At 31.2% G+C, this 15,665-nt stretch overlaps 1 protein-coding gene across 10 annotated transcripts in view; it reads right to left on the bottom strand.

Moving 5' to 3' along the window:
• The window catches only part of LOC100876095 (uncharacterized), a 65,290-nt gene that overhangs the window by 4,213 nt on the left and 45,412 nt on the right, over nt 1–15,665 (bottom strand). For 3 of the 10 annotated variants that reach the window (XM_076528947.1, XM_076528949.1, XM_076528948.1), the window contains exons 3-8: nt 12,121–12,387; nt 7,984–8,088; nt 4,759–5,054; nt 1,772–2,091; nt 401–584; nt 144–322 (exon numbers count right to left, since the gene is read on the bottom strand). In XM_076528947.1, the coding sequence (XP_076385062.1) occupies nt 144–322; nt 401–584; nt 1,772–2,091; nt 4,759–5,054; nt 7,984–8,088; nt 12,121–12,387 (1,351 nt within the window). The remainder of the gene's footprint in view (nt 1–143; nt 323–400; nt 585–1,771; nt 2,092–4,758; nt 5,055–7,983; nt 8,089–12,120; nt 12,388–15,665) is intronic. The other 7 variants (XM_076528950.1, XM_012290893.2, XM_076528951.1 and 4 more) reach the window with 7 other exon arrangements.

Genomic DNA, 15,665 nt, shown 5'->3' with positions numbered 1-15,665 from the left:
TTTGAGATTGATTTCCTCAAACCTGAAACCTCCAGCATAAGAAATTTATTTTCCATTTATTTTTTCACAAATATCCTTTCTTTGATGTACTCTGAATTCGACTGTGATTCTAACCAGTTAAACGATGATTATGTAGTACATACCTTGAATTACACGTGGGACTATAATCCGTTTGGCTGTTACTGCTCTCCGAATCGGGACTATAGCGTCTTACAACAGATGGTGGTGTACCGTTAGCGTAACTACCTCTTCTTGAACGATCTTTTTCCGTCGAGTGTTGAGTAGATGCACCACTGTCACGGCGTATATGACTCCAGCAATCCTAAAGAATATATTTTATTCCATAAACAGAGGTTTCCACCATGTGTTTTCAAAACACACGTTGATATTTTAACCGTACTTGTATTACTGGAGGCGGTTCGCTACGATGTGTACAATGCCCTGACGAACCACCTGAATCTCTTGCTGTTGCTCCGTGGCTTAGTTTGCTAGAACCTGACGATTTTTGTGTTCGACCACCCGAGGATAATACGCTACTGGCATCGCCACCGCCTGAACCGAAGGAACGTCTGATGTGTCTGGAGCTAAAACAAGTTTAAATAAAATCATGTATATACTGTTCAATTAAATTTAATTTACTAGGTATATATTAATTCTATTCATTAAAATATTGTGATAATTTGAACATATTGTAATTGTATGACTTTCAACGAATGAAGCTGTAAAATTATGCTTAAATAAATTGTTTTTAATATTTCATTTGAGAGTGTAGGAATTTTATTTGACTATTGCAACCCTGCCTTTTCTGTTTTCTTTACTAAATGTAGATTTATTCTATTTATTTTTAAACTTAATCTATTTATTTTTAACCTTAAATATATGTAATTGTGTACAGATATACATGATATGAGATATAAACTAACATTATTTATTGTGTGATCTTTGTTGATGTGTCAATAACAATATATTACTTAAGTAATAATATAAACTTTAAGTTTTCTTTAGTGTTCAAGATTGTAATGAGTAATTATGGCTCAAGATTAATCCACTGATGACCACCACATTGAATGACTCTGGACATAAATTTTTTAATAGCAGAACCTCCAATTTTTTAAATTTACAAATTCTCATATTCCCAGACCCTGGACTCTGAAATCTCAAGTTCTACACTTTCTAAATATGTAAATTCCTCAACTTCCAAATTCACAAGTTTCCAAATTTCCAAATTCCTAGACTTCTGATTCTTAAATCTCTAAATACCCAAATTCTCAAATACCTAGATTCTCAGATTCCTAAATTTTTATATCCTAAACTTTTCTAAATTTCTAAATTCCTAATTTAACAAATTCCTAAATTCTTAAATTTCTAAATTCCCAGAATCTTAAATCTCCAAATCCCAAACTTGCCAATTCCCAAATCTCCAAGTCCCAAAATTTTGCACCAATAAAAAATCAATATCAAGTATTTCCATTTCATGAAGATCAACATAAAACATCAATACACTTTTACCATAATTCCACAAGAGAACAAACTATTAAAAGAAACATAAATGCTAAGGTATACTATCACTGACAAAGTTCAGGAACCTCCAGAAAAATCGAATATAAGTTATAGTAAAACAACTAAATATTTGAAGCAGTGTCGCTTATAAGATGGTCAATAAACCCTGCAGCTTATCGACGAGCAGTCACGAAGAGCATGTCGGTACGTTTACGGTCGTCAGTGGATTAACTTGTCTCTTCCTGTTCTATCAAAATTTATGAAACCTCACATGTCAAAATGTTTCAAGCACCTGCGATAGCAAACCGCATCTCGTTTAAAACTGTGCTCCGAATAATCTGAGCTAGTTTCACAATCCGGGCAATTGTTCGTGGATTGATGATGTCCGGGTGGCTTGGATGAGTTGGTCGATGCACGTGGCGACAGAGACGCTCTTCGTCGCGTGCTCGTATGGAGGTCAGGCAAAGATTTGTGACAGACTGTGTTCTCCACCGATTGCGAGCTGGTCGACTTCCTTGCAGCCCTTCCAGAAGTGTGCGAATGCGAATTACTACGGCCAAACTTGAAGCGAGCATCCTGCTGCAAACAGTGCTGCAAAATGAATAGTGACTGCTTTATAATTTACGTTAACAGTGTGGTTTATTTCGGTATTCTAATTCTTCAATGCTTCGACTGCTATGACATATATGTGGATGAAAATTTTAAATCTTCAATTTTCATTTGTATGTAATGGGTTAAATTTTCGAGGGAATATATCTACTATTGAATTTTTATTAAATTGACGCGGTTTAATAAAAATTTGAGAGAAATATCTATTTTAGGAAGTCAGAATCGAAAGAGGTACATTTATGAGGTTAAGTGTTAATTTATTAATGTATTTTTGATGTCAAAATATGTTAGTATTTTGAATTCAGAATAGCAAAGAATAGAAGTGTTATAGTATGTATGTAATTTTTATGAATTTGTTTAGAAAAGTCGTGAATTAGAATCAAGTGAGAACATTGAATACTGAAACGTTTTGCAGATATTTTTTGTCTGATAGAGGAGAAATATAAGGTTGTGTTAAAGTTTGCTGAGTAGTAAGTTTTTTAACTAGTATGGTCAATAATATGGGGAAAGTTAGAAACTTGGTGATTAGAAATGTGAGAATTTGAAAATTTTTAAATTTGGGAATTTGAATTATTAAAAAATTTTAATTTTAATTTAGGAATTTAGAAACTTTTACATCTGAAAATTTAGAAATCTAAAAATTTGGAAATTTAGAAATTTAAAATATTAAGAGTTAAATTTAAAATTCCAAAGTCTTATGGTGTCAAAATTTAGAGGTCCAAAATTCTAAAATTTCAAGGTCTCAAAATTCAGAAATTTCAAAGTCCCAAAATTCTAAAATTTCAAGGTTTTAAAATTCTAAAACTTCAAAGTCTCAAAATTTTAAAGTAACAATGTCTCAAAATCCTAAAACTTTAAAATCCCAAAATTCTAAAATTCCAGTATTCTAAGGTTTCAAACTTTCAAATTCCCAAAACTTCACAACACCAAATCAAACTTAAAAAATTCCAAATCCATTCTTTAATAAAATAAAATAAAATTATTTTTCATAAATTGCACTCTTTACAATAAACTAATGTTTACTAGTAAATTTATATTCCTCCTCTTTACAAAAATTATAGATCACATTTTTATTTCTTTTATTTCAGTTTTATAGAATAAATGTTCAATATACAATTTTCATAAAATAAATGTTCAAGTAAGATTTTACCATATTCTCTTATAAATATTAAATATTAAATGTAGCATACATTAAATATTAAATTAAATGTATGCTACAGTATGACTCAGCAAGTATTACTACAATTTATAAAATGAAACGCAAAATTTCCTGTATCAATATAGTTGCATCGCTCATGCTGTACACGTATTTGATAAAATAGCGGAAGAATACATCTGTGTACAACACGAACCCGTGTATGTACAACTTCCGTTGTTTAACTTTGTTTCCTGTCCATAGTTCTTTGATGGTTGCAATTCATCAAAGGTGTAAACAGATATACGTGCGGAGTTAGAATGCATTGAAGATTGTAGTACCATGTGTTAATAGGATTTTTACGAGACTTTTAATCCTTTTAACTTCAACTTTTAGGTATTTGAATTTTATTCTTTCTTCTTTTAGAAGTCAAATAAGGGATGAATGTACTATGAATATGAAAATTTTGTGGTAGTTTGCCACAATGCCACAATTCCCAAATTTCTAGTTTTTCGAATTCCAAATTTAGAAATTCCAAAATTCTTAAATTTTCAATTTTCCAACTTTTCAAATTTCCAAATTGATAATTCTTAAATTTCTAAATTTCTACACCTCAAAATTCCTACATTTGTAAATTTTCAAATTCCAAATTCCAAACCCTACATTTTCCATTTCTGAAATTCCCAAATTTCTGAATTCTCAAATTCCAAATTCCAAACCCTACATTTTCAATTTTTGAAATTCCCAAATTCCAAATCCTAAATTTTCAGATTCTGAAATTCTCTAATTTCTAAATTTTTAAATTCCACCTTTTCAAATTTCTAAATTGATAATTCTTAAATTTCTAAATTTCTACACCTCAAAATTCCTACATTTGTAAATTTTCAAATTCCAAATTCCAAACCCTACATTTTCAATATCTGAAATTCCCAAATTTTTGAATTCTCAAATTCCAAATTCCAAACCCTACATTTTCAATTTTTGAAATTCCTAAATTCCAAATCCTAAATTTTCAGATTCTGAAATTCTCAAATTTCTAAATTTTCAAATTCCAAAATTCCCAATTTTTTAAACATTAAAATTCCAAAATTCCAAAATTCTAAAATTCTCAAATTCTCAAATTCTCAAATTCTCAAATTCCAAATTCCATACTTCACAAAATTAAAAATAACCAAGTTTCAATATGTTTCAATTTTCTATAAACACTAAAAAAACTGAAATAAATATAAAATACGTAAAATCTAACTACATATTAATGTAACGTAATCAGCTTCAATAGCGTCCTATGAGTGCTCCATATACATATATTATTGTAGTTTATAGATACTGCATTGCATTATAATGTCTCTTGATTTTGAACCTACAGTGTACGACTACATCAAAGCAGTTTTAACCACCGTAACAAATATAAATAGTCAATTATAAGTCTCACAAAAATTTATACTATTTACACTAACAATTTATACATTTTTGCGTCTTAGAACACAAATATATAACATACGAAAGAACTTTACCTTTCCACGGTCCTCATCGCGAAAATTGGGCGACAAGCTACCAGGCGAGTATCGGAATTTCTCTTCCTGAGGAACACCGTTCGATTGCACGACAGTCTGCGTCGGGCTGTCTGGAAAGAAAACGTTCTCTTTGCTGTCGGTGTTTAGCAATCGACGTAATTTCGTCTGCAGCTGATCTCCACCGGTGCTGCTCGGCGGCCCTGAAATCGTGCGCCTCTGCGGAACGGGAACCAGGCGTGGACTCTTCGGTGGCAGCGCGGGTGGCAGTGTTTGTTGAGGACTCAGTATCCCGTCTGCTGTGAAAGACAAACAAAATTTCTCGGGAATCTTGATTGCCTGATTTCGCAAACAACGACAAACAACGAGCTACATACTAATGTCAACCAAATATATGAGACATCAAGGTTTTCATTAGCACAGTCAGGAACAAATTTACGAGACATCAAGTTTTTCGTTAGTGCAGTTAAGGGTACATCGGGTTACCCTACGACAAATATAGTAACGATACGGGTAGAGATGTTCTATTTGTTCATTTTTTTGGATTTTTGAAGATTGTGAACTTTGGGGATGAAATAAGGATTTGAAGATTTTGGGATTTGGGCATCTACGGATATGGAGATTTAGAGGGCTGGTAAATTAGCAATTTGAGAACTTAGGAATTTAGTAAATCTAGCTTTCTTACAGAAAATATGGCAACGATGTGGATAGAAACCAATTCATTGATTTTTTGTGGTTTTTGAAGGCTTCAAGCTTGGGGATGAGACAAGGATTTGAAGATTTTGGGATTTGAACATCTATGGATATAGAGATTTAGAGGGCTGGTAAATTAACAATTTGAGAACTTAGGAATTTAGTAAATTTAGCTTTCTTACATAAAATATGGCAACGATGTGGATCGAAATCTTCAATTCATTCATTTTTTGTAGCTTCAAAGCTTGGGGATGGGTTAGGGATTTGAAGATTTTGGGATTTGGACATCTACAGACATAGAAATCTAGAAATACTTCAATTGTAAATATTACATTAAATATTCAGTATTTGAGGATCATGGAATCTGTGAATTTAAAAATATACGAATATAAGGATTTGAGGATTTTAATATTTCCATTCACATAAAACAAATCCATAAAGATACTCTGCGTAAATCAGTAGACGGATGTGTTCGGAATAGCGGAAACACATCTGGTTATGGAATATAATATTACAGAAGTGAACAGAATGAATAATGCGTGTCTACACCTACGCTGAGGAAAACCACCGTCATCAAACCACGTTGATCCTTTCCCGACACGCGACCAAAACGGTAAAAGTGTGCCGTTAAGAATACCGCAGCCTTCGACCGCAAAGAATTAAGTAAAAATACGATCGTTTAATACGTGGGTAGCATCTAAAAAATATTCAAATCATCTACATAGTTCGTCAAGATCTTTTAATATTTATCCACTAAAGAATATTTCTGTTACTCTTTTCTGAACTTCTTTAATATTCCTGATTGACAAAATGTTGCGACCAGGTCACAAGTCTATCTCCAGGTCAAATGACTTGATCACAAGTTATTTTTTGTGAAAACCAAAGAAATTATAATAAAGAGTGATATTTTAATTCATAACAAGAGGTTTGGAACAAATACACAAGTTGTTCCATGGGAATGGTAAAAACTACCAGAGAAGAAAATTGTGAAGAAAGAAACTGAATGGTATAAGAAAGCCTATCTTCCTACGACCTCAATTTTTTTACAAGTGCAGCGATGCACCTAAGAAACACAAATACTCTTTCTATAAACGGTACAGGAAGTGCAGCATATTTGGAATACTAGTTTGTTTGAGACGAATAAAAAGTTGCGGAGGGTGGGAACCTGCATCACAGGGAATTTGACAAACTTTTATATTTTGTACTATTCGTTATAATAAAACTTTAAAAACAAAAGATATGTATTAATATAAACTTTTGTGAAGGTATAAATATAAACTTTTATATTTTTAAGTATTGGTTATAATAAATCTTGAAAAACAAAAGGTACTTGAAACTCTGGTATGATTGAAGTATGATGAAGATTAATGATTTGATTATGGTGAAGGTATAAATATAAACTTTTATATTTTGGACTATTGGTTATAATAAAACTTGAACAACAAAGGTACTTGAAACTCTGGTATGATTGAAATATGATGAAGATTAACGATTTGATTATGGTGAAGGTATAAATATAAACTTTTATATTTTTAACTATTGGTTATAATAAAACTTGAAAAACAATAGGTACTTGAAACTCTGGTATGATTGAAATATGATGAAGATTAACGATTTGATTATGGTGAAGGTATAAATATAAACTTTTATATTTTGAACTATTGGTTATAATAAAACTTGAAAAACAAGAGATACTTGAAACTTTGGTATGATTAAAATATAACAAGAAGTAACTACTTGATTATGGTGAAGGTATAAATATAAACTTTTATATTTTTAACTATTGGTTATAATAAAACTTGAAAAACAAAATGCACTTGAAACTTTGGTATAATTGAAAACTGACAATAAGCAACGATTCAATTATGGTGAGAGTATAAATATAAACTTTTATATTTTGAACTGTTGGTTATAATAAAACTTGAAAACCCAAAGTTACTCAAAACATTGATATAATTGCAAAATTTCAAAAATGTAAAAAAATTTCAAAAATGTAAAAAAATGTTAATTATAGTGAATGTATAAATATAAACTTCCGTATATCGAACTATTAATGACAATAAAACTTGAAATTCCAAAGTTGCTCGAAACATTGCTGCAATTGAAAAATTACAAAAATATGACAATTTGATTACGGTGCAGGTATAAATATTAACTTTTACATTTTAAACTATTAATCGCAATAAAACTCGAAAAATAAAAGATACTCGAAACTGTAATATAATTGATATATAATTGAAAACTCGAAACTATAATAGAATTGATATATAATTGAAAACTCGAAACTATAACAGAATTGATATATAATTGAAAACTCGAAACTATAATAGAATTGATATATAATTAAAAACTCGAAACTATAATATAATTGAAAAATTACAAAAATGACTATGATAGGTATTGCATCTCTTCTCTTCAAAAAATAAGAAATACGTAGGTAATACAATTATTTGTTATAATCCAATCAGGCATAAAAGTTACAACACAGAAACAATCTCGGGTAAATATCAATTCGAAGTCTTAAAATTTACTTGCAGTAGTCAGAGGTGTTACTTCCGGAGACATAATCAGCGCATTCGCAGTGTAGCCATATTTCACGCATGAAACACTGCATTCGGTGTTCTCTTCTTTTGACGTTAGCTGTTACCCATGAAACAAAAGCAACGGTACGCTTTAGAATATTCCAAACTACATTAATATTCGGTATTCCGAATTAGCAACATGTGATACCGAAAATTTCATCGTATTTGTGTTCCCGAAATGTTCGCCAAACCACGAAACAACGGAATTAACGCTTTGCACTTCTATGTCGAGTGTGGCTTGATATCACATTTCTCTTGCATTTTGCAACTAATTCGGATAAATAGATTGCATAAATAAAGATACTCTTTATTTACTACTTATAACGTTGGCTGCCACACAGAAGCAGTTGAAAATTATATTAGCCCTTTGCGCTCGAGAGGTGACTCTCAGTCACCATTTTATTTAATACAATAATTTGAAATAATCATTTTTTAACTGATTCTATAATATTACACGTGTGATGTATAAACATAGAGAAACAAACAATAGTGGAAATTATTAATAGAGAAGGAATAACCTCAAGAGAATTCATTTAACTTTTTAACTAAGTTTTAAAGTTGCTGTTTGCAAACAGTCAAATTACCTTCGAGTGCAAAGGGTTAGATAGTGTTTTTGTTTCTAACAAATCTTACCAAATATTCTCACATTATTTAGTTATACTTATTATTCATAGTTTCAAATAATCAATACGAATATTTCCAATTAGGTTAGTGGACAAATTTTTAATAATATAGATGGTACATTCGTATGGAAAATTAAGCGTCACCCATGTGTGGGTGGCAGTCAAAATGTTATAATAAATGAAAAATATATGTTACATACTCAGCACTGTTGCAATGTATTTTATTGAGAACCCTTTTCTTGATCTGTTTTCCAAATTAAATTAATAAAAGAAATTAAGAAGTGCAAAAGGTTAATATGAAAGTAAGTAGATTCAATGATTTATTCGAAAGTTTTTAAGTATACGAAAATTACAGTGATTGAATATCCACCGAAAAACTTTTATAATTTAACATTTAATTTCAATGTAAATGGTGTTAAGAAAATTAAGAAAATATTAAATTAAGGTTTGTACGCAATTGTTTTAACTTTTGGATATTGCAAATTAACAGTATTCCAAATATGCTGAATTTCCTGTAATAAATAGTAATATTTGATGTTACACGTGAGCCATATACGTCGTTCGATTATATGAACAGTTTGATTAATTCGTCATCCATGCACGATTAATGTGTAATATACACGATGTTTGGAAATTTGGTGATTCGTAAAATTCTGAACTTTGGAATTATGGGACATCGGATTTATGGATTATTAGAAGTTTGGAAACGCGGAAATATCAGGGGTTTAAAATCATGAAAATTTTTAAATTTAAAGCTGTGGAAATTTGAAAAATTAATTTAAGACTTTGAGAATTGAAGAATGATAGAATTGAGAAATAGAAAAATTGGAGAATTGAATAGAAGCATTGAATTGAAGAATTAAATTAGATAAGAGAATTAAATAATTGAAGATTTCAGGAACTGAGGAATGAAGGAATTGAATAATTGAAGAATTGAGGAATGAAGGAATTGGATAATTGAAGAATGGAAGCATTGAAGAATTGAAGAAGTGAAGAATTGAGGTATTGAAGAATTGTAAACTTGAAGAGTTGAAGAGTTGAAGAGTTGAAGAATTGAAGAATTGAGGAATGATGGAATTGGATAATTGAAGAATGGAGGCATTGAAGAATTGAAGAAGTGAAGAATTGTAGAGTTGTAGAATTGAAGAATTGAGGAATGATGGAATTGAATAATTGAAGAATGGAGGCATTGAAGAATTGAAGAAGTGAAGAATTGAGGTATTGAAGAATTGTAGAGTTGAAGAATTGAAGAATTGAAGAATTGAAGAATTGAAGAATTGAAAAATTAACAAATTGACAAATTGACAAATTGACAAATTGACAAATTGACAAATTGACAAATTGACAAATTGAAAACTTGGGAGCCTGAGAATGTGAGAGTTGAAGAAGTGAATCAGTTACTAATTTTGTTCCGTTGTAAAAAATCTATTTTTAAACTACTAATTTAACACGGACTACTTCACGCAATAACTAATTTACATCTTATTTATTTAAAATTGCCACTAGATAATAATTCAGAGAAAATAGATTACATCCTAAACCTGAGCAGGTCAAAGTTATAAGCACTTACCTCATTTTGATTAAACATGCTATACGACCATGAATTATTCATGAAGAAAAGTATCTTAAATTTGATAGAACTTTTGCATGTCCCTAATACGGTCGCAAAAGTTTAATGACTATTTAAACAGATATTAAAATTCATAGTATGTTAAAAACTGACAACAGTTAAGAAAATCTACGGAATCCTCTCAGGTAAGTAAAAATCGAATATCTTTCGTAGTTACGAAACTCATTTGAGAAATATGAATATTTTTAAAAGCGACGTATCAGAATGGCCTGCAGATTCATAAAATTATATAAAATACGCGTAAACAGAGTTGACGATTTACCGAATGGCATTAGCCAAGGAATATCTCATAAATGATCGCTACTTATTCCCAGACCTATCTACGGGAAGATTCGAAGAGCTCTCGAAAGTGCTCAGACAACCACTTACGGCTATCTCGTGGTGGCAAGTTGCCCGGCAAAGGAAAGGAAAAGCTATACGAACGAAGGAATAAACGACACTTAAATAGCCAGAGTTAAATCGATCATGTGCTCGAAGGTGTATGCCAGAGACGGCATCATGGCAATTTCTCGGAGTAACGTGATACATTGTAAACGGAACAAACCACGAGGCTTGATATGGCAGGTCGTTTAAGCCGGTGCCACGCTGGATTGTTCTGTGGTAAATTTGTTAGTGGAATGTCTACAAATTTCTAGTTACATAGTTTACAATTTATATTTCAAGCTTTTGGATTGTCAAATTTAATTTTTTATTTTTTTAATTTTAGAATTCTTGTATTTGACAATTTTTTAATTCTTATATTTTCAGATTTTTAGATCCCTGTATTTCTGGATTTGCAAATCTCTAAATCCACAAGTTCCTGAATTCTCAAATTTTGATATCTCAAAATTCCTAAATTTTTCAATCTGCAAGTTCTCAAATTTCTAAATTACCAAATTTCTCAATTCCCTAAGTCCCAAATTCACAAATTCTCAAATTTCCCAAATATCCCAAATTCCACTCTCAAATTTCCAAATTCCCCAATTCCTAAATTCTTAAATTCCCAAATTCCCATATTTCTAAATTTTTAAATCTCCAAATTCTCGAATTTCTAAATTACTAAATATTTAAATTCCCAAATTCCCCAATTCCTTAATTCCCAATTCCTAAATTTTTAATTCCCAAATATTTAAATCTCCAAATTCTCAAACTTCTAAATTCCCAAATTCTCAAATCCCCAAATTTCCAAATCCCCAAATCCCCAAATCCCCAAATCCCCAAATCCCCAAATCCCCAAATCTCCAAATTCTCAACTCCTCAAATTCCCAAATTCCTAAATCCTCCAATCCCTAAATCCCCCAACCCCTGAATCCCCAAATCTCCAAATCTCCAAATCCCCAAATTTCCAAATTCCCAAATTCCCAAATCCCCAAATCTTCAAATTCTCAAATCCCCAAATCCCCAAATTCTCAACTCCCCAAATCCCCAAATTCCCAAATTCCCAAATTCCCAAATTCCCAAATCCCCAAATCCTCAAATCCTCAAATCCCCCAATCCCCAAATACCTAAATTCCCAAATTCCCAAATTCCCAAATCCCCAAATCCCCAAATCCCCAAATCTTCAAATTGTCAACTCCCCAAATTTCTAAATGTTCAAACCTCCAATCACCTATTCCACATAAAAGATATTTTCAAAAGCTTCACTCAGTGTTTCTTCAACCTTGAAGCCACATACTCATAACTACCATTTTCCATCTCATCAAACCTATCTGCCTCTCCACTATCAAAATCACTTACACTTCGCATGCAGAAACCAAATATACTATAACTATGAAATAAGCTATGAATTATCATCGAAATTAATTTCAGGGAATCACTATAGATCATTAATTATCTAATCAAGTGTTGAAAGACTTACGCTTATCCTGTTCGTGGCAAGATGCCCAACAACATGGCGGCGTCAACGAAGCAGGTGGCAGCTGCGACGGGGACGTCGGCTGCATGGAACAGGTCGAGGTGTTGGCGCATTTTCTCAGCAATCTGGGTGGTGCACTGGCTGCGTTCAACTGCGAAACCTGAAGATGTCCGCTGTTCTTCAGCTCCTGCTTCCGGTCCAGCACCGTCTCGCTCTTCACGTACAAGGCCTTCGTCTCCTGGAGCAGCTCCACCGCGCTCTTCCGCTTCCCTGTGGCACGTGACGAGGAAACCAGACGGCTGTAAGTGACACTCGAGTAAAAACGGTAAATAGCCCGCTTCCTGTAAACGGATACCGAGCCAGATACACGCTCGACAGGGTTAGCCACGTGCTCGGCCACGAGCCTCGTTAGCCCCGTGAACGTTTCCTGTTGTGCACCGGCGATAACGAGCCTTTTTCCGGAACTTGCTCTTTACTGGACCACCGTGCGATTGCAACTAGTTCTTTTGAATGCTACTTCTTGGTCGTTTTGAACGTTTAATGTCTCTGAGATGACTATGGTCATCGCTTTGCAGTGAAGTCTCGGTATAAGTACTTTTCAGGTCTGAATTTTCGTTTATATCGTGTAGTTAGTGATTGAAGTTCACTGAACGCAGGTAAATACAAAGCCTAAATAAATATTTATATATTTGTATTGTATATAACATTTTGTAATAATTAAGTTATTGTTAGTCACATATATGGAACAATCCTAATGCAAGAATAGAACTTCTTCATTTTTCATTTTTCTTTATGAAACTTTTAGCAAAATATTTGCAAAATTTTTCTGATTGAAATGAAACCAAACACGACATAATTTGAAATATATTTACTTATAATTTTAAGCATTTCGCTTATATCGAGAGTTTACTGCAGTTACTATTTATTGGTATGATTGTTAGAGTTATTGTTTAGCGTTGATTGGTCTGATTCGTTTAATGAACTCCAATCAAAAAGATCTGAGAATCCGAATTGATCAAGCTATATTTAGATTCTGGTCTCGGTTCGAGTTGAGCTTTTTTTGATCGTTCAATGATCAATCACTTTGGTCACAATTATATTTGTCACTACGTTATATTGGATGCTTTATTTCCTCTGTATACCTTTTATTTTTATTTGACAATTTTAGAACTTCTGGCTATTTACTTTTGATTTTAAAGCGAAGGTATGTACTTGAAATCAATTGGTTTTTATATTCCCGATCTTTTAGTTATATACAACTGACAGAAAAAATACATTTTTTTATTCGAAGAATGTCTCTACCATTATTCTGTTCATTGTTCTCTTCAAGATTTCATTTATTTGAATTAATTTTTGTTAATCAACTAATTCATTTTCATAAAATATGTTTAATTATATTTATTTAATATTTGTTAAATTAATTCATTTTTATTTTTTAAAAGAAAGAAGTGATAGACAAAATTCATAATTTTAACAATTTTTATTACGATTCATTTGTAATTTAAAAATTATTTAATTTTAACAATTAATAGAAAAAATTAACAATTTCTACATAATGCTTGAATTTATTTTTTATTATGAGTAAATAAAATTTGAGCTGAATTTAAATAAAAAATTTTACGTACTTTTTTTTCTATATTTAGTCAATTTTTTCGAGAATATAAAGAATGTGTGGAGATTACTTGTAACTTGACACATAGGTATCGTTTTTTACCTGTAACGTAATATTGCAAGTATTTTGGGCACTTATACGAATTCCCAAAGGCATGTCACAGCTACGTACAGGAAAAGTGAATATCCGTATTTTAAAATAAAAATAGTAAAAAATAAAAAAATTCTAAAAATAATAAAAATTGAAAATTTTTATCGTAGTTGTAATTTGTCACCAATTTTTTATATACCTAAAAACCTTCTCCGTGGAAAAATACATATGTGTGCCAATCTTCATTGTGATTGGTCAAACGGTGTCGAAGTCTATTAATTTCGTACAAACAAATTTCCATTTATATATAATGGTTAAATTATATATAAATTAGATATAAATTATATATAAATATTATATATAAGAGTAAAATGTATAACATATATATATATAGACATTTTACTCTTACATTAATTAAAAATATATCACATAATGAAGCAAACGTACTGTAATTTTTAATTTTTACAGGTATAATAAAAATGGAAATACGAAATATTAATTACTACATTGTGAATATTTATACACTAGTAATTTATCAAAATCTATAAAATGTAAATAAACCACGTAACTATATGATTCACGATCTATGAATTAAATGATTTATGTCTTCCTTGCAAACCTCGATATATCATAAACGCAAAAACTACTGCAGTTTATTAACGAAGGAAATTACATATTAAAACTTGTTAGCATCGAATTCATCTACTGTAAAATTAAAAACAACAGCAGCGTTTCACATGTGAATCGAAGTGTAATACCTATTTCGAAAGTCGCATAAAATATTACGAATAAAGCCAGCTTCATCAATAGTTTCACTCTAACATAATTTCCGGGTAGCCATGAATACATCCGGTTGTGCAATATTCTACCGGAAACTATGAACTGAAAATGCAATTAACTAAGTCGTTTAGAAAATAGTAATCAAATTTCCCAGATATATAGATTTCTAAATTTCCCAATTTTTTCGGATTTCTAAATTTCCAAATTTCCCATTTTCCCAGATTTCCCATTTTCCCAGATTTCCCATTTTCCCAGATTTCCCATTTTCCCAGATTTCCCATTTTCCCAGATTTCCCATTTTTCCAATTTTCCCATTTTCCCAGATTTCCCAATTTTCCTGAATTTTCCAATTTTCTAAGTTTTTAAATTCTAACTGACTAAATTCTCAAATTATTCAAATTTCTAAATTTTCCAATTTCCTCAGATTTCTAAATATCTAAATTTCCCAATTTTCCCAGATTTCTAAATTTTCAAGTTTTCCCAGACTTTCCAATTTTCTAAGTTTTTAAATTCTAACTGTCTAAATTCTCAAATTATTGAAATTTCTAAATTTCCCAATTTTCTCAGATTTTTAAATTTCTAAATTTCCCTATTTTTCCAGATTTCTAAATTTCCAAATTTCACAATTTTCCCAGATTTTTAAATTTCCCAAATGTTCCACACGTACAAATTCCCAAATTACCTAATCACCTAAATTTCTAAATATCCCAAAATTCTAACTTCTCAAATTTTCCAAATGTAAATTCCAAAATCCCTAAATCGCAAACTCCCAAAACCTCCAAATATTTCATTCTCCGAAATTCCACAAAATTCCTGTGCTCAGCCTACATACAGCAACACGGTCGTATTGATAAACGATTGTAACGAACAACGGAACGGAAGCTTGATAGATACGAGTGCCTTCATGGCTGATTAAGAATACTTTTCTTGATACCGTGAACCATGGTCGAGTTATGAAGAAAAATGTTTCCACATCGATGAACGAAACTAACGAGATTACTTAGTCGTCAGGAATAAATGAAGGGCAAATTGCGTGTAAAAAGGTTCCGTCTAGTACCCGACCTGA

This window comes from Megachile rotundata, chromosome 2 (genome assembly GCF_050947335.1).
Source record: "Megachile rotundata isolate GNS110a chromosome 2, iyMegRotu1, whole genome shotgun sequence".
In the NCBI taxonomy this organism is placed as follows: Eukaryota; Metazoa; Arthropoda; class Insecta; order Hymenoptera; family Megachilidae; genus Megachile; species Megachile rotundata.
The sequence above is the reverse complement of the archived record's forward strand: the minus strand, read 5'-3'. Positions and strand labels throughout refer to the sequence as shown.